Source organism: Lactuca serriola, chromosome 2, assembly GCF_051521515.1.
Source record: "Lactuca serriola cultivar US96UC23 chromosome 2, Lser_US96UC23_V15, whole genome shotgun sequence".
NCBI classification, from domain to species: domain Eukaryota; kingdom Viridiplantae; phylum Streptophyta; class Magnoliopsida; order Asterales; family Asteraceae; genus Lactuca; species Lactuca serriola.
In genome coordinates this window covers 9,737,361-9,757,842 of record NC_136409.1, presented here as the reverse complement: position 1 = coordinate 9,757,842, position 20,482 = coordinate 9,737,361, and the positions used below count along the sequence as shown (strand labels likewise).

General features: G+C 33.7%; 1 protein-coding gene and 1 pseudogene across 3 annotated transcripts; one reads left to right on the top strand and one right to left on the bottom strand.

Annotated features, from left to right (window-relative positions):
* Positions 1-5,112: 5,112 nt before the first annotated feature.
* On the bottom strand, positions 5,113-7,942 carry LOC145089011 (protein FAR1-RELATED SEQUENCE 5-like; annotated as a pseudogene).
* Positions 7,943-10,030: 2,088 nt separating this feature from the next.
* Positions 10,031-16,528, top strand: LOC145085959 (putative disease resistance protein At1g61300). Of its 3 annotated transcripts, none has more exons than XM_079023659.1 (4): positions 10,031-10,163; positions 10,242-10,274; positions 13,067-15,740; positions 15,873-16,528. In XM_079023659.1, exons 3-4 carry the CDS (start codon positions 13,083-13,085, stop codon positions 16,425-16,427), a joined length of 3,213 nt encoding a protein of 1,070 aa, XP_078879785.1. In that variant the 5' UTR covers positions 10,031-10,163; positions 10,242-10,274; positions 13,067-13,082; the 3' UTR covers positions 16,428-16,528. The 3 variants fall into 3 exon arrangements, with proteins under 3 accessions (XP_078879785.1, XP_078879784.1, XP_078879787.1); XM_079023661.1 differs by lacking the exon at positions 10,031-10,163 and adding an exon at positions 12,629-12,767 and having other exon boundaries at positions 10,182-10,274; XM_079023658.1 differs by having other exon boundaries at positions 10,048-10,274.
* The last annotated feature ends 3,954 nt before the right edge of the window (positions 16,529-20,482 follow it).

Below are 20,482 nucleotides of genomic sequence, written 5' to 3'. Positions count from 1 at the left end.
CCTCGATCTGATCTTTGCTTTGAGTCACCTTCTGATTTCTTTTTGTTTCTATCAGACCATTCCTTGTGAGTCAACAGGAGTTTCCAATCATCACTTTCACCTAAACTCTTCATCCGTTCTTCATATGCCTTGAGTCTTCCGATCACCTCTTCAACTGACATTGAGTCTAAATCTCCAAATTACTCGAGTGTCGAGGAAATCTGAAGGAATTTGGACGACACCGCCCTGAGCAACCTCTTCACCACTTGAGATTCTTCGACCTTGTCTCCCAAGCTTTGTAATGTGCTAACTGTGTTGATGACTTTTCCGGTGAAGTCATCAACACTCTCCGTCTCTTTCATGCTCATGGCTTCAAGTTCAACCTTGAGTGTTTGAATTCTGGCAACCTTGACTCTATTTGCCCCTACAAACATAACTTTGAGGGCTTCCCAGGCTTCTTTAGCGGTCTTCTTCTCCGCCAATGTCAAGAGCAAATCCTCAGGTATTCCATGATAGATGGCATCCAAGGCCATGTTATCCTTCTTTGCTTCAACAAGGGAGTTGGGTGTTCTGGGTTCTACAGCATCCCAAACACCTTGGGCCAACATAAACACCATCATCTTTTGTTGCCCATGCCCCATAGTTGCAATTTGCCTGTCTTTGTCACCATTCCCATTGTCGCTGCTTCCTGTCATTTCTTCGTTTCGGGGTTGATACTTAGGTGTTGTTTGTTTTTTCTGAAGCAAAATGTCTGCAGTCTGCGGACCACATCTGTAGACCTCTGCAGTAGAAGAGGTGGACCAAACGTCTGCAGTCTGAAAAAAGAAGACTATTTGTTTTTTTAACATCTGCGGGCTATTAAAATAAACTGAAATCTAAATAAAGTGATTTTTTAAAACTTCAAAGCGAATTTTTTATATATCTTTACGACTTTATTATAAATATATAACGAATCTAGATAAACTTTTATGTATTATTATATAAAAAATAAAAATAAAAATGGTATTAATTCATATACATATTTGATAAAACCCAACAACTTTGATTGCAAAGTTATAACTAAACATTATAATTAGTGATCAAAGAATTTGATACATAAATAGATGGAAATAAACTTCGATTTTTTCAAATAAATCTATTAAAAACGTACGATAAATATTTTCTCAAGAAATTGATGATACTCTATTAAATAAAGTTTTACAAAATTTTGGCAAAAAAATATAAGAATATATTATGATTTTTTTTTTCATATTTATATAAACAACTTCAACGACTATTATTATAATAAATTTTTATTTATAAATTTGTTAAAAATATCATGTTTGTATCGTCAAATGTTTTTTTTTAAGTTTTGTAATTTTTTTTTTCATATTGTTTATCATTAATAAAGTTGGAAAAAATATAAATTAAAAAAAAAAACTTATAAAGATATATATGTTTTTTTAAGCTAGAAGATGTCTGAAGATGTTAGAAGACTCTGGTCTACATCTGAGCCAAGAAGAGGGCGCGCAGACATTTTTAGGTCTGCAGTCTTCAAAAAAACAAATAGTCTTCGAAGACTAATGTCTGCGCGTGGTCTGCGCGGCGCAGACAGAAGACGTCTCGCAGATCTGTAGACAAAAAACAAACACTACCTTAGGCATGTACCAGGTTCGCTCTGATACCAAATGTTGGTTTTCACAAACCTTCAACCTGTGTTTGACAATGGAACAGTAACAAGAAAAAAAACAGAGCACAAAGATTGCCTAAAGCTTATAGCTTTATTGACTGGATTAAAGAGAAGGGGTGATTCCCTCAACGTACATACTACTAACCTATTTAAACTCAAAGAGTGCTAAAAAGATTGCAACTACCCCTAGTGGCATAAGACCCGAATTCAACATCCCAGATGGCTGTGAATTATTCAAAACACAAAAAAAAACATGACATAAAACAATTTAAAATAATTTCTGAATTACTCCATCATCAAGAATCATTTGATAAAACTTGTAGTTTGAATCCTATAAAACCTAACATCAACTAGAACATGAAAGATTAAATTACATGTTAATAAAGCATTTGATAAAAAGGGCTTCTAGCCCAGCGATATCAGGTGGTGCCCTCCTTCTTTGAGGTCGAGGGTTCAAGTCCCATGGTGGACATAGGTGAAATTAGGTGTTAGTTTAGGAGTAAATTATAATATTTATATTTGCTGGTTAAAAATAAATAAATAAAGCCATCTACTTTTATTTGTTTTTCCTTGTTCTAAAAGTATAATTCCAGATTTTCATTGAATTTGTGCAAGTTTCAACATTATTTGATTGTTGTTTCCATTTCAGTCTTGCATCTGAAAATGGAATAAGTTGCAATGGAAATTGAGGCCATGCAATTATTGAAAAAGATTTGGAAAAGTATGGAGGGAAAACCCAAAGTTGGAATAGATAAAATGCTCGGAGGGTTATATGATTTCATGAAATACTCAAAGGAAAAGTATGAAGCCATAGCCTGTTGGATATCCTTATCCAATAGTTATATTAATCCTTTTAGATTAGGATTATTGTTTCCTTATTCCTAGTCTTTTAGTTGTTATCTTTTATTTGCTTGTTCCACAAGCTTTTGTCCTATATATATGAATCTGCGATTGCTTTAACAAAGATACAGAATCTGGAACATATTTTTCCAGTTTTAAGTTCAATTATCAATTGTTTATGGTATCAGAGTGGGTCTATTGATCCACAACTAAATCAACATGGTCGACGGTGTTGTCACCAACCCCGGCGGCAGCAGCGATTCAGCCAACCCTTCCTCCGATCCAAACACGCCATATTACATCCACCCCAATGACTATCCAAGACAGAAGCACGTTGACAAGAGCCTCACCGACAACAACTATTCCTATTGGTCTAGAGAGATGAAGGATTTCTTGTTTGCTAAAAACCGTGCAGGATTCATTGATGGATCTATTGCTCAACCGACCCCAGACTCACCAGAATTGAAGCCATGGCAACAAAGTGATGCTATTATAAAAGGATGGCTCATGACAGACATGGAGAAAGACATCAGGAATAGCGTAAAGTATGCTAATACTGCGAAAGAAATTTTGGGACGGCCTTAAAGAGCGATTTGGAAAAGAAAGTGCTCCTTGAGCATATGAATTGAAGCGGACCTTGACTGCTCTAAGACAAGAAAAGGACTCTGTTTCAACCTACTACACCAAGATGAAATCGATATGGGATGAAATTCAATCAGTTTCGCCCATTCCCAAATGTACTTGTGGCAAGTGTACCTGTGATCTAGGGCAAAGAATTTTTGAGGCCAAAGAGAAGGAACGGGTCTATGAGTTTCTCATGGGACTCAATGAAATTTTTTAGGACTATTAAAACACAAATACCGAGCACGAAGCCCATGCCATCCCTCGGCACCACTTATCATCTCGTTGCTGAAGATGAACAACAACGCAACATCATCACAGCAAGAAAAGTGAATGTTGATGCTGCTGCCTATCAAATCAATGCTCAGTTGAATACCGAGAAAAGCCAAAATGAAAAGAAAACCCGTGAAAGATTGAAGTGCAAACATTCTGGAAAAACCGGTCACACCATTGATGGGTGTTTTGAGAAAATCGGTTATCCCGAGTGGTGGGAAACACGACAACGAAAGGCAAATGGAGACTAACAAAATCAGGCGAAGACAAAGCCAAAGGTAGCAAATGTTGAAGTTGATTCCAGTCCAATACCAGGTTCAACCTTGGAACAATACACCAAGTTGATAAAGCAACTAAGTGAGACACAAAAGCCTGAGGTTAACATGGCTGGTAAGCGCATTTTCAACATTCCATGGGTGATCGATTCAGGAGCCACTGAGCATGTTGCTTGTAATAATTAGGTTCTTTTTGATTTAAGAAATTCAAAAGATGATGTGCCACTTAGAATACCAAATGGTGATAGTGTTCCTGTTCAAGGAGTTGGGAATGCTAACCTTCCATATAACATCAAAATAGATGATGTTCTCTATATACCTAACTTTAGATGAAACCTTTTGTCAGTTAGTAAAATTACTAAAAGTCTTAATTGCTACATGACATTCTTTCCTGATTTTTGTTTCATCTAGGACTTACCTACGAGGAAGCTGATTGGCATGGGTAGATGTGAGAATGGTCTATACAATATGGAAGAGATGGATAAGAAGGTTGCAATCATGGCGGTTAAGATCGATTCTGAAATTTGGCACAAGCGCCTCACTCATTCTTCTAAATTACATCATATTGAATCTGTTGGTAGCGTAGTTAACATAGAAAATTGTGATTCTTGTATACGGGCTAAACAAACTCGACTTCCTTTTCCAAATAGTAATATTAAAACTTCTTGTTTTGAGCTAATACATTGTGACATATGGGATGGTTAAAAGGTTCCCTCACTTTCGGAAATTGTTTAATAAAGCAATGTAGTTTATTTTTGTAAATACTTTACATGAATTGTATTTTTGCACCTGGAATCAAATGTCCATTAGTTTCATTTCTCATTTGTACACAAATGCCCCTCAATTTTACTTTGTAAATCTGGACAAAAATGGCCAAAGATTCCATTATGTTTTGAAAGTGCATTGTCATTCTTGGTTCCATTTTCAAAGTGCATTGTCATTCTTGGTTCTATTTTGAAAATGCATTACCATTTGGTTCTATTTTGAAAGTGCATTGCTATTTTTCGTTTTCTTTTGAAATTGTATTGCTATTTTTTGGTTTCTTTTTTAAAGTCCATTGCTATTATTGGTTCCATTTGTATGTATCAAGTAAAACTCTATCGGTATGCATCATAGGAAACTTCAAAAAATTACACATTAAAATTACACAATATTAGACAAACCCCGTTACATAATAAAAGGACCAAAAGACCCTTTACTCATCGTCTTGTCAAATAAAATCTCAATTATTCCATAAATGAACAATGTGTCCCTAATTTTGAAACCAAAAAATCCAATTCCTCAATGCCAATCAGTTCTTTGAAAATCATTAATCGCAAAATAACTAAAACTAAAAATCATTCTTTTCTCATAAAACTTGTTTTATACTAATTCCACCTTCCTCTTATTCTTTCTCCTTCAAACTGGTAAATTAAGATCAAACTGGTAGTTCGAGTCATCATTATATGAAATTGCTCATTGCTCACGACTTGCATCTGTTTGATCTTGTTGTATGTTCTCCGTTCTTTCAGATACCTAAAAAAACTCAATTATTATAAACTATATTAAAAAAATAAAAATAAATAAAAACTCTAACTAGATAAAATATTACATTTTTCTTTCTTTTCTTTTTCATAACCTTTTCTACTTTAGATTCCTTTCTCTTGGATGGTGGGCAATCTTTACTACGATCTTGCAAGGGTGGTAACAATTTTGTAGTCGAGTCTGAAACACGAACATCTTCAACTACCAAATTTACGTTACTACTACAACCCCAAATTGAATCATTGTTTAACTTTTCTTTAGCCATATTTATACAACTTAGCAAGTATTAATACTATTCGCGAGAATTAGCAATATGCGCAACCTCATAAAAATTGGAACACAAGTGGTCAAATTGTTTAGCATTTTCACAACTCATCAAATCTTCATAACAATTTATCAGTAAGTAGTGTCCATGCTTCACATCTTTCCTCCACCGAGACAAAATATATTGTGTATGAATTTATTTAATATCCTTCTCAATCAATATCTTCACCATATGCCTACAAATAATTCCACGAAACTCAAATAAACAACAAGAACATTTTATATCACATGCACTCTCATCATAACAAACTGTATAAACAACTCATTTTTTAGAATCTTCATGTTTCCCTTCTAGAACATATGTGACATGAAATACATATCGTGCACCATCCACTTTTTCCAATGAAGAATTGCAAAACAACGTACCTCGTAACTCATCTTGAAACAACTTAAAAATTGCATTCGTGTACGCCTCGTGAAACTCTCTCAAAATAAAACCCAATTACTAATTTATATGAAGAATTAAGCGACTCAAAATCAGGCTTAGTTTCTTTCTCAATCTTGCTTTTCAACGCGTTGTCATATTGTTCAACAAATTGTCGTAATGAGGTTTTAGAATTAACATACACATCAAAAGAAGAATTCATGCTTTCACTTCTTTGCGTAGTAGACATCCCTGCCCAAAAGTTGTCTTTTACATATATCGGCACCCAACGCCTTCGATCGTTAAATAAAGAACTGAACCACTCATTTTTTTCAAGTGTGTATTTTTCAACCAACTTGCACCACCAATCTTCAAACTCTTGAGTGTCTGTAGACTCATATACAAGGGTTTTTAGAGTCTTCTTTATTACTTTTTATTGAGGCAACCTACTTAATTTTTCAGGAATCTTTTTCATAATATGCCAAAGACAAAGACGATTATGAGATTCAGGGAATACCTGTGCCACGACTCCTTGCATTGATCGACATTGATATGTTATTATTGCTTTTGGTACCCGTCCATTCATGCATTCTAACCATGAATTGAATAACCATACATATGTTTCTGTATCCTCTTGTGAAAGCAAAACACATCCAAATAAGATAGATTGTTCATGGTGATTTACTCCAACAAAAGGCGCAAATGACATATTATATTTGTTAGTCAAATATGTGCTATCAAATGAAATAACATCCTTGAATGACTCGTATGCTGCCCTTGACCTTGCATCTGCCCAAAATACATTTTGCATACGACCTTCATCATCCATATCAATCACATAGAAAAAATTTGAACTCCTTTTTTGCATACGGACAAAATAATTATGAAGTGCCTCGACATCCCTAAGGCCAAGTCTTAGTTGTCTTACTTTTGCGATGTAAGATCTACAATCTGTCTCGCCACAAGGCAAATTGTCATACCCTTTTGCTTCAACAACTAACGAGTGAAAACTTTTATTTAATGGAATTCCAGCATAATCATTCAAGTCAAGTCTTCTCTTAGCATATGAATCCATTTTCTTATGTGATCGCTGGAAACGAGATTTTTTGGGACTTAAAGCATGATTATTTCAAGAAAAACACTAGAGATAATGCATCTTCCATCACCATATGCTATTACACTAATTTTTGCTTTACAGTTTGTTTTAGAAGACTTTTTATATGATTTGCTTGTTTTAGGCACATATACCCCTCCTCTAGCACATCCAAGTGAATAGTATGTTTTAGCACAAGAATCTTTTGTTCTCGTACTAGATTTCCGTATACCAAATCCAATCTGGAAAGCATATGCTTTAAAGTAATTGTAAAGGTCTTCTTCCGAATTAAACTTCATTCCATCTTTAGGAATTTTTTGATCTTGAGGATTGAGAATTGTATGCCCTTCAACTGAATTTGCAGCCTCTTCAACTGAAATTGCAGTCTTTTCTACTGAATTTGCAGCTTCCATACTGATCAAATATCAAATATTTTATTAACAATAAACCAAAGATTTTATCAATAATAAAGCAGCATAACCTACAAAAACTAATCAATGAAATTTAAAGATAGAATACCATATTACCATAGAAAAACATACTCCTGGCCAAGATTTTGACATATGTTTAAAAATCATGAAAGACACAAAGGCCTCCTTTTCTTTAAAAAATAAAAAAAATGATAAAAAAAATAAAAAAACTGTTTTGTATAATGCCTACTTTAGATGACACGTTTTACATAATATTAGATAAAATTACAACCACATTAATAGTAAGATGAATTAACAAGCGTTGGTTTATATGTAAAATCTAAATACATGACAAAATCAAGAAAAATAGCACATTAAACAGTAGACAAAGTTCCAGTCAACAAAAGTCTTTAACAAAAAAATAAAAATAGTCAGAACCCACAAACACCATTACGTGTGTAGTGCCTTCACATAATTAAAACAAAAATTACCTGATTGTTGCTGCTGTGATTGTTCCTGCCTGCTGTTGTGATTGTTGTTGGTGGCGCTGGAGTAGCAATGAATTGTCATGGGCAACAATAGACGAGAAGAAGAGTTTGGGAAGGAATCGGGATTGCAGGTCTGCTATGCACGTTCATCTGCATCATCTTACGTGATTTTTTTTTGTTCTTTTTTTAATTGTTCATTAAGGGTATTTTAGGGATGTCAAATATAATTAAATGGAATTGTAGAAGAATGACAAGTCTCATGATATTAGTGGGTAGCCATATATGTATGTATAAAAAGTAGGAACCAATTTAATTTATCAAGTTCAAATTACAATGGAATTGTAAATACCTTCGTAAGCTACTTTTTTTTTTTTTTTTTTTTTTTCAAAACAGATTTTGTAATGATTTGCTTATAAACATCACATGGAAAAAGATAGAATTAGATTTAAAGAAAATCTTCCTATACTAATCTTTCTACACTAATAAAAGAATAGTTTTTTTTTTTTTTTTTTTTGTTATTTGTCATCCTATTAGACCTCTTACTTAATGTCATGTCACTTATCAACATATTGATTTTCCATTTTAAATTTTTCACTCTAATTACATCAAACTAATAACATTAAAATAAAAAATAAAATAAAATTAATATAGATTATAAGGTGATATAATTTTATGTATTTATTTGAATCAACGATTATAATTTTATATAACTAAAAAATATCGCTTAATTAATAATTTATTTAAAATAATTATTTATTAGTTTTGAGTCTTTTATTATAAAAATTTAATTAATTTAGTAGTCGTGGTTCCCACGGGTTATAAACTAGTACTTAATATATGTGCTTTTCAGTTACTATATGCCTACAAATAAGTTTCTAATCGTTATATTCTTAATATATTTTGTTTGTACTTATAAGGCAATTGAAAAAAAACAGTTTTTCTTAAATTGCAATGAAAAGACAACAAATAAAGAATTGGTAAGAATCTCACCAAAGCCTTTTAAAAAAAATTTGAACAGCAAAGAATAGAATAAATACCAAAACCCTTTCAATGCTTATGCTTTTCCCACTTCACCATTCTTTAATTCTCCAGCTGGTATTCTCTTTAGTAATGTTAATTTACAAGCATTTCTATATAATCCATGGTTTTTTTTGTATGTTTTCAAAATGAACCAAATTTATGACATTTGTGCTTGATGACTCATCGAAAGTTGCATGAATTTGCGTTTGTAAGAACAATGGGTGTACAGAAAAAGCAATAAAAATCAGATAAACAAAATTGAAAATCATTATTTGCAGTTAATCTCGGCTTCAATTACTATCATAGAGTGTAGAACTATAAAAAGTTTATCTTCATGTCTATTTTTAGATAGTACAATCCTATGTCTATGGGAAAACGCTAATACAACCTTACTCAATGAAATGAATCTAAGATATACGTATTTGCTTTATTATAGATTTCCATTGAATTGCCTTTGTTAAATTATTGGTACAATTATTAACCATCACATACCCCACACTCCACCTTCCATTGTCCCCTTACCTTTCTAACCATCTCAAAATTATGTTAAATATATTTTGGAGATATTTACTAAAATAGCAATTAATCAGATCCATTATCCCAAATTAATCATCACAACTTTGCAAAATTACTTTAATCAGTAAAATTGCTTTTCTGACCATATGAGTAAACTTTGACTACTTTTGCAAATTAATGTAATTTGGCTAAAGTTTAGGTTTCGCACTTTCGCTTAACATTTCCAAAGTCACTACTTTTTGGAGATGACTAGTCCTTTTGGAAATGATAAGAGAGAAGTTATAGCTAACGATACAGATAAACGAGTACCATAAACACAAGTTAAACCCAACAACAAAGATGAGAGACAAACGTAAATATCCCTCTAACCAATGTGGAGTGGTGTATCCAAAATAAAACAAATATTTCTCATAAAATCAAAGAACCTGAATTAATCAACCATTAAAAATAATAAATTAGTAGATGGACTTTGTAAATGAAGTTAATGTTCTACAATACAAATTATTTTACAAAATCTCTGAAGCTTTTTATTTGTAATAATGATGATTTATAAATAAGTTTGATAAAATTAAAAACGCACTTCACATCCAAGTGGGGTACATAACCATAAAAATGACTCCTGCTCCACAAATGTTCATACTCAAAAGGGGTGCACCATTGTTCTCTTTCTGGAAAAGACCAATTATAAAAAGCAATAGGTGTGAACATCTCCTAATTACAATCATGCCCTTTCCCCTCACAAAAGCCTCTTATATAATTTGCTATTAGTGAGTCATTCTTTAATTTATCTTTCACAATTCGTAGTATTATCATCCTTCAAAAATTTTGAATTCTGTTCTTTACAGGGAAGAAGAAAAGAGAAGCATATACACAAAGAGGTACTCTCCTTTATTAACTAATTCACAGACACATACGATATTGTTTTGTTTGATACAATTAATCAATGGTTTTGTTAGTTCAACTACACTCAACCCACTATACCTCTTTAGTTTTCTCCTTTGATTTTCAAAAGATTGGTTTGTATAAGAACAATAGGTGAAGGAAAGAAACATAATCTCATTACAAATTCATATTCGTAGGTAGATCAATTGGGAAATGGAGAAATTCGATTGATCCTTTGGAATACATTATGTAGGTTTTGATTGTTGTTAGTATGTTAATTTTTTGGATTCAACTTTTTTACCAAATAATATTCATGTTTTTGTTTTGTTTCTGTTGTGTGAATAATGTCTACTGTTTCCGAAGATATTAGAAAGAAACCATATCAATTTGAATCTCATAATTTATACCACTCAACGCCTCTTGAAAGTCACTACTCTCCACTCGTTTGGAGATACTATCGACTTTCTTTCGTTACAAAATCATGTCAACTCACCCACACTATCTTATGCAAGAAAACCCATCAAGATTGTCGCTAACCTTCACCAAACATCTTCCCATAAACATCCACCTCACAAAATGCAGCAGCACCCCTGTACTTGAACCTCAAGAACAATGTAATCTCGTTCAGGACTTTTATCGAACATCTTGTGTGCTATCATTCAAGACCCAAGCTCAAAACAAACTTTCATTATGGAAGAACCCAATTTTCAATACAAATCACCAAAAACAACAGCAAAATGAATTATACCTTCTTTGTTAATTCAAAATTGAAAATTTTCCGAAAAAACGCTACTGTTATTCACACTTTCAAATCTTGCTGCTGTGCTTTTTCTGGTCAAGATACCTTGTGAAACTATTAGAGAATCATCACTCAAATAATCAATAATACCTTCACACCTCTTCAATTGATTCCAAGAAAATAACACCCAAGAACACACCAGAAACAGACCTGTTCGATTAATAAAAATTCCTCTTCCCATGCTCCGATACCAATTTGGTGCGCCAGTAATCTGTTTGAAGTTTGTGAAATAACAATGTCTTCTATTACTCTATGTAAGTGTTAAGAAGTCAAAACTAAATTTTCACTAATTACCCCTAGACTCTATCCTTTATTTAAAACTGATTCTTGACTTTAATGCAATTCACACATTAAAACCCAAAGGTTCAATGTTTTTTTTTTTTTTTTTGAGCTTTGTATCTTAATTTCTAGAGAAACATATAATATGATAATTGATAAAAAAAAAAAAAAAAGTAAAGATAAATTTGGTGGTGACGAGTAGTTGGACATGTTTTTACCAAAGTTAAGGGTACTTGGGATTTCACTTAATATATTATCATTAGCATATTGATATGATGTATTATGGATCAAAAGTTAAAAAAAAAAAAAAGCTTATTAATTATTGTTTTGATATTGAAAACTATAGAATATATAATGATAAAGTGTTTAGTTTACTTTTATGAAGGTAAACTTTTTTAAATAGATACATATTTGAAAAAATTAATTATAAAAAGTGTTAATATTTAGCAAAGCCCAATCTATAATTACTTTACTATTTAGTGTACTATTAAGGGAAACAAAACTCACAATCATTTAAAAGGCGACTACATAAATGACTAAAATAAATAAAAATATATATTACAAGTTGGGGCCACCCACTTGGCTAAGAGCATTCATAATGTATAGTTTAATGGGAAAGTTGAACGAGGTGTCATGCCTAATTTACATTCAATTGATTAAACTCTACCATTATAGGAAGCCATGTTTGCATTCAATGGATATAGAGTTTAATGGACATTGAGCTCTTTAATGAGAAAAAGGTTTTAACCATTAAATATATATTTCATTGAACTTTATTGAGTTCAATGTATTGTATTTGTAGGGAAATTAATGTAGAGTTGTATAATAAGTAAAATGATGATGTGTTAATCTATTAAACTCTAATAAACTTAATGCATTATGGATCCCCTAACATGGTTAACCATTTAATGTATATGAGCTAAATGGAAACATCTACTATCATGTTTAAATTTATAAACTTTTTCCTTTAGATTCACTTGTCTGGATGTGTTTAATAAAACCCAATTTCCCACATGCGTAGAGATCATAGATGTAACTATTGTTAATCAATTTTGCCTGCCAAGTTTTAATAATTATACTTGGATATTAACAAAACTTTATCTAACGACCAAGGTAATATTAAAAATAGGTTATTATTCTTCATGCTAATTAAAAGATGGGTTGCAAAAGTGAGACCATGAAAACATTAACACGTTGATATTTTCAACTTTTATTCTTTCATATTCACCATATTTTTTACTTTCGTATTGATTAATCATCTTTCAATCACAGGCTCCTTGGCAAAAAGTGAGATCTATTAACAAATACTTCCATGTGGTTGCAAATTACAAGGATTTCAACATAATTACCAAAACATAGCATTATCATAAGATCGAATAATAATCAAATTCTTCTATAATATTACACAAAGGTAACGTCATTAATTAATTACGATACGAGACAGACTTTTTCACTCGTGACATCAACGGTCTATTCTAACTTTACTTAATTAAATGAATCTAGGATGTGCTCATATGCATGTAATATTTGCTACCGACATCTTTCAAATGACCATATTTTTATGTATTTATAATGAATCAATGAAAAACCGGATTTCTATTTAAAATTCTTAAAACTTCATCTTTTAAGCCAGGGTGAATACAATTGCTAGATCCACTGTTAATTTCCATCGAATTATGCCTGATCAATTGTTGGCTGCCTACGATGCAGGTGCTACCACAAGAATATGGCCATAGAAACTGCTAATGAAATTATAAAACAAGTTGTTCCAGTTCTCATGGTTCCTATTAACGATTACCTACGCTACCTCGTTTCCTGCAGAAAGTACATCAGTGACATGGATTTGAAAATGAAGGAATTAAAAGAAGCAAAAGACAATGTTGAAGAGCACAAGAATCATAACATTAGTAATCGTCTTGAGGTTCCAGCAGCTCAAGTCCAGAGCTGGTTGGAAGATGTAGAAAAGATCAATGCAAAAGTGGAAACTGTTCCTAAAGATGTCGGCTGTTGCTTCAATCTAAAGATTAGGTACAGGGCCGGAAGGGATGCCTTCAATATAATTGAGGAGATCGACAGTGTCATGAGACGACACTCTCTGATCACTTGGACCGATCATCCCATTCCTTTGGGAAGAGTTGATTCCGTGATGGCATCCACCTCTACGCTTTCAACTGAACACAATGACTTCCAATCAAGAGAGGTAAGGTTTAGTGAAGCACTCAAAGCACTTGAGGCCAACCACATGATAGCCTTATGTGGAATGGGGGGAGTGGGGAAGACCCACATGATGCAAAGGCTGAAGAAGGTTGCCAAAGAAAAGAGGAAGTTTGGTTATATCATCGAGGCGGTTATAGGGGAAATATCGGACCCCATTGCTATTCAGCAAGTTGTAGCAGATTACCTATGCATAGAGCTGAAAGAAAGCGATAAGAAAACAAGAGCTGAGAAGCTTCGTCAAGGGTTCAAGGCCAAATCAGATGGAGGTAACACTAAGTTCCTCATAATATTGGATGATGTCTGGCAGTCCGTTGATCTAGAAGATATTGGTTTAAGCCCTTCTCCCAATCAAGGTGTCGACTTCAAGGTCTTGTTGACTTCACGAGACGAACATGTTTGCTCAGTGATGGGGGTTGAAGCTAATTCAATTATTAACGTGGGACTTCTAATTGAAGCAGAAGCACAAAGATTGTTCCAGCAATTTGTAGAAACTTCTGAGCCCGAGCTCCACAAGATAGGAGAAGATATTGTTAGGAGGTGTTGCGGTCTACCCATTGCCATCAAAACCATGGCGTGTACTCTAAGAAATAAAAGAAAGGATGCATGGAAGGATGCACTTTCTCGTTTACAACACCATGACATTGGTAATGTTGCTACTGCAGTTTTTAGAACCAGCTATGAGAATCTCCCGGACAAGGAGACAAAATCTGTTTTTTTGATGTGTGGTTTGTTTCCTGAAGACTTCAATATTCCTACCGAGGAGTTGATGAGGTATGGATGGGGCTTAAAGTTATTTGATAGAGTTTATACAATTATAGAAGCAAGAAACAGGCTCAACACCTGCATTGAGCGACTGGTGCAGACAAATTTACTAATTGGAAGTGATAATGGTGTACACGTCAAGATGCATGATCTGGTCTGTGCTTTTGTTTTGGGTATGTATTCTGAAGTCGAGCAAGCTTCAATTGTCAACCATGGTAATATGCCTGGGTGGCCTGATGAAAATGATATGATCGTGCACTCTTGCAAAAGAATTTCATTAACATGCAAGGGTATGATTGAGATTCCAGTAGACCTCAAGTTTCCTAAACTAACGATTTTGAAACTTATGCATGGAGATAAATCGCTAAAGTTTCCTCAAGAATTTTATGAAGGAATGGAAAAGCTCCGGGTTATATCATACGATAAAATGAAGTACCCATTGCTTCCTTTGGCACCTCAATGCTCTACCAACATTCGGGTGCTTCATCTCACGGAATGTTCATTAAAGATGTTTGATTGCTCATGTATTGGAAATCTATCGAATCTGGAAGTGCTGAGCTTTGCTAATTCTTGCATTGAGTGGTTACCTTCCACAGTCAGAAATTTAAAAAAGCTAACGTTACTTGATTTGAGATTGTGTTATGGTCTCCGTATAGAACAGGGTGTCTTGAAAAGTTTGGTCAAACTTGAAGAATTTTATATTGGAAATGCATATGGGTTTATAGATGATAACTGCAAGGAGATGGCAGAGCGTTCTTACAACCTTTCTGCATTAGAATTCGCGTTCTTTAATAACAAGGCTGAAGTGAAGAATATGTCATTTGAGAATCTTGAACGATTCAAGATCTCAGTGGGGTGCTCTTTAGATGGAGATATTAGTGAGAGTAGGCACTCATATGAAAACACGTTGCAGTTGCTGACCAAAAAAGGTGAAGTATTCGAGTCTCAACTTAATGAGTTGTTTGTAAAAACAGAGGTTCTTTGTTTAAGCATGGATGGTATGAATAATCTTGAAGATGAGGTGAAGTCGACACATTCTCCTCAGTCCTCTTCATTCTGCAATTTAAAATTCCTTATTATTTCAAAGTGTATAGAGTTGAGATACCTCTTCAAACTCCATGTTGCAAACACTTTGTCAAGCCTTGAGCATCTAGAAGTTTGTGAATGCGAGAATATGGAAGAACTCATACATACTGGGATTGGGGGTTGTGGAGAAGAGACAATTACTTTCCCCAAGCTGAAGTCTTTATCTTTGACTCAACTACCGAAGTTATCAGGTTTGTGCCATAATGTCAAGATAATTGGGCTACCACATCTCGTAGACTTGAAACTTAAGGGCATTCCAGGTTTCACAGTCATTTATCCACAGAACAAGTTGCGAACATCTAGTTTGTTGAAGGAAGAGGTAGATATATGTTCTTTATGTTAATACAATTTAAATAATATTTTCAACTAAAAGTTTCATAATATATCTGTAATTTGATTGTATAATGTGTTATTGTTTATATGTGGTTATTAAGGGATGATTATTTTGCAGGTTGTGATTCCTAAGTTGGAGACACTTCGAATTGATGACATGGAGAACTTAGAAGAAATATGGCCTTGTGAACTTAGTGGAGGTGAGAAAGTTAAGTTGAGAGAGATTAAAGTGAGAAATTGTAATAAACTTGTGAATCTATTTCCGCACAATCCCATGTCTCTGCTGCATCATCTTGAAGAGCTTAAAGTCGTGGATTGTGGTTCCATTGAATCGTTATTCAACATCGACTTGGATTGTGCCGGTGCAATTGGAGAACAAGACAACATCCGTAGCTTAATAAGAAGCATCAAAGTGGAGACTTCAGGGAAGCTAAGAGAGGTGTGGAGGATAAAAGGTGTAGATAACTCTTGTCCTCTCGTTCGTGGATTTCAAGCTGTTGAAAGCATAAGCATCAGAGGATGTGAGAGGTTTAGAAATGTATTCATGCCTACCACCACCAATTTTGATCTGGGGGCACTTTTGGAGATTCAGATAGAAGATTGCGGAGAAAATCACGAATCGGAAGAGCAGGCAACGCTTTCAATTTCACTTTCTTACTTAATTAAGGACTAAGCTCCTATTTTTTGAATAATAAAGAGGTGAGATGACTAAACTTGGGCATCATAATTGTAACAAAATGTTACAAACCATGAACGTACAAACCATTTCTTGAATTAAGGTTTCAATACAAGTCATTTAAAAATATGGCTTAAACCGAAACCGAACCGAACCGAACCGACCCGAATAAACCGAAAACCGAATAAGGGTAATTGTATGAACCGAAAACCGAACCAAATAAGCAATACGGGTTCGGTTCGGTTCGGGTATTATTCGGTTCGGTTCGGTTTCGGCCCGAATAACCCAAATAACATGTACAAGATGATTAAGGAGTCGAATAACCCGGATAACCCGAATAACCCGAGTAACCCGAATATTTTGTATTACTTTTGTAGCTTATGATTTCATAACAAATCTTTTAAAGAAACAAATTAAACACTAAAAATTAAACATCCAAAACACCAAAAAAAATCTATCTATAAGTATATAACCCGAATAACTTCATCAATATGGAATGAAACAAGTAAAAGAACATATATGGTTGTTTTCATTAAATTCTATTATTCAAGGTCAAAGTCCCCATTGCTTGGACTTATAGAAAAAAAAAGTTAACTGTTAACATAGCACATTTAAATTTCAATTGATAACATACATAAATTGGTTTTTTTGGTTTTTTTGGATATTCGATTTGGTGTATTAAGTGGGTAACGATCTTCGATTTGGTTTTTTTGGGATCGATTGTGATGATCACAGAACCGAATACATAAATTGTGCAAGGAAAAAAACGACTCTTCATATTCGGTTCGGTTCTTTGGACCGAATAAGCCCTTATTCGGGTAACCCGGACCGAATAACCCAAAAACCGAATAAGCCTTATATAGATACCCGAAAACCGAATCAAATTGCTTATTCGGGTGTAATTCGGTTCGGTTCGGTTCGGTTCTCGGTTCAGTTCGGGTTTTCGGGCCAAATTCTCATCCCTACACTTAACTAATTGTCACACGAGCTTCAAATTCGTTTTTCTCTTTCCTCTTACTTTCATCTTTTCCAACCCATAACACATAAAAGTAACATCTTTTTCAAGACATTCAACCCACCGCTACATTATTATTTTTAATTTAATTAAATTAAAAAATACAAAATTAAATAAAAGATAACATTTTTTTTAATTAAAAAGCACTAATACAAATAAAAAAAATACACGATAAATAAAAAAAATGATAATTAAAAAAACATAATAAAAAAAGACAAAATTAAAAATAAAAAGCGAAAATTATAATTAACTAATGATCAAGAAAATTCTAAAGCTCTCAGCCATATTTTTTTGTAATTTGTCGTTTCTGTTCGAGCACCATTCGCAGAATCTCTCCTGTCAAGTGATCATGCAGGTTGAGAAAAAATTGCATGTCTCTCTCATGTATCTCCAAGCTCAACAATTTAGCTTCCATTTATTCATTTTCTCGTTTAAGACGCAAATTTTCATCCAATATCGTTTTCTATCTTCCACCTCTACTTTGTTCACAGTGTGGATGCCGACAATTTCGTTGACCAGATCAACGATTTCATTTGGTGTTGATGCTTCAGATGCTGCTTTCTTTCTTTTTTGTTGTCTTTGAGGCGGTGAGTTCATTTTTTGGTGTTGTTGGTTGAACCCCGGTGGAAATTGTGCATCTAAAGATGTTGTATATGCATTCGATGAAGAAGTTTTGGTTTGTTTTGAAGAAGGAGGCGGGGATTCTTCGTCGACTCTTTTTACTTGCAACCATTTCATATGGTATTTCAAAACATCCCAAGCTTTTTCCTCAGAAAAAGTTTTTTGATTACTAAGCCTCTGATACTTGCTTTGTTCATCTTTTAGAGCATCTACCTTGGATCCCCCACTAGCGAGACTGTTCATCTTACGGTTAAAGATGCATTTGAAATCGTTGCATATCTTTTGAAGATCTTTCCATTTTGAGTTTACTTGATGTCGTGGTCGATCCATACCACCCAATTGAACATTAAAATGTTCTACAACCCGCTCCCAAATTGCATCTGACATTTGGTGATTTCTACGTTTTTTTATATTCAGAAACATCGACATACGCCATAGCCAAAGCCATCTCTTCCTTTTCCAACCATTTTTTTTACTTTTGGCGCTTTGTGTAGTCGCGTTTGTTCCCGACAACTAGTTACTGCACCTCGATATCTTGTTCGAGAGTGGGATCGTCACTAGAATATGATGATTCTAAGTTTTGAGTATCACGATAATAGGCTTTGGAATTTGGTTTCAGGAACCCCTTAAGAATACTGCATGTATAGAGTAAAACACATATTATCCTGTGGAAGACGAAATGAGTTGTAGCTTTGTTGCACTGGTTATTGTTGATAATTTCGGTTTTATTGATAGTGCTGGTATTGATGATAGTTTAGGTTTTGTTGGAACTTTTGTTTTTGTTTGTAGTTTTGGGATTCTAGGGAAGAAAATGGAATTTCTTGACTTAAACCGCCTTGCTTCGATTTGTGTTTTTGACAGAATAACCTTTTTTGATTTTCATCTGGAATCCATTGAATGGAATTGAAGAGGTGAATAGTGGAATTAGATAGTCGAATTAAGATAAATATAAGAATTGATGAAAATAGATTGACAAATTGAGAGAAATTATAGGTAATTTAAAAAAAAAGAGAAATATGTTTAACTCTTGAGCTAGTTAATAGGTCAAAGAGGACAATTGATGCAACCTTTCATCGAGATTCTTCACCAAACTCACGGGCTACATAACCCGAAAAAGAGGTAAACCATAGTCCCATTTTTTGCTCAGTATAAGCACCCAACGATACTGTCGATACCGCCCACCCACTTTTCTTCTTCCCGAGCCACTCTGGTATGCGTGTCGAGGCCACCAAAATTAATATCCTTTATATTGCACATAAAAAGTTGTGTATAATGGTAAAGGGATCGTATCCACGAAGATTGGTTCAATATTATAATTCTATGAAAACTTCTTTCTTCAAATACTTATAAAAATAACAATAAAAGTAAAAATGGGGGATTAACTATTTTTGGTTTTTTTTAGAAAACTTAAATTATACTAGCATGTTGACACTAGAATTATGCTAAGATTTCAAATACAATTCAATCAAAAGTAAAGTTTGATGTAAAATCAATAAGAGAAGGATGATTGACTTTGAAATTTCATAACTTGAACATTTGGTTAAATAATCATGAGAATACTAAGGTGCAATACTTACATTTATAATCAAACTTGGTTATAGCAATGATCATAACTTTCTTCAACTCTTCTTTTGTATTAAAATGACTAGAGAAGCTCTTAGTATATTTTCTAAATCAAAGTCACAAAACTAATGAAGCATATAATTTTGTGAAAATCAATTAGCATTAGGTTTTAAGAGTCACCAAATTCAAAGAGTAATCCAATGCTTTCATTACCACTATGGAGAAAATATTTTCTTAGTTTAAATGAAATGAAAACAAACATTCAAACTAATTGTTGCTTATTAAATGGAAGACCTATTACTTAGCCAAGAGTTTAACCAAAAAACTTACATTCATGTATCATTATTCATGACTAGATATATATGAACATGAACGAAGTTTTTATAGATTATATAATCATAGATATTCAACATAACTTCAAGGAATTCCTCAAAATAACCAAGTCATTCAAGAAATTACATCCAATTCAACCAAAGAGAAGTTTAGCCTAGCATGGCTAAACTCAAGAAACTAAAATAAAGATTAGAAGTACCAAACATGTAGTAAGAATCACAGTAAAAGATGATGTTGTTCTTGATGTTCTTCTAAGTTCTTCAAGTCTCCAGTTGCTCCCAATAATGCAAAGGAGAGCCATTAAATTCGTGTGTATTGATTCCTTCAAAAGCTGCACCAACCTCACTTAAATAACACTCAAAGCAAAAATTACAAAATTGCCCCTGAAGGACCCTATGCGGGTGCCTTGTGCGGGTGGAGCTGAATACGAAAGGTCTTTGGTCTTCGTGAGGGTGGTGTTGTGCGGGTTAGCTGGCCGCATGCTTCTGCGCGGTTCGCGCACATCTGCACAGGTGAGGCA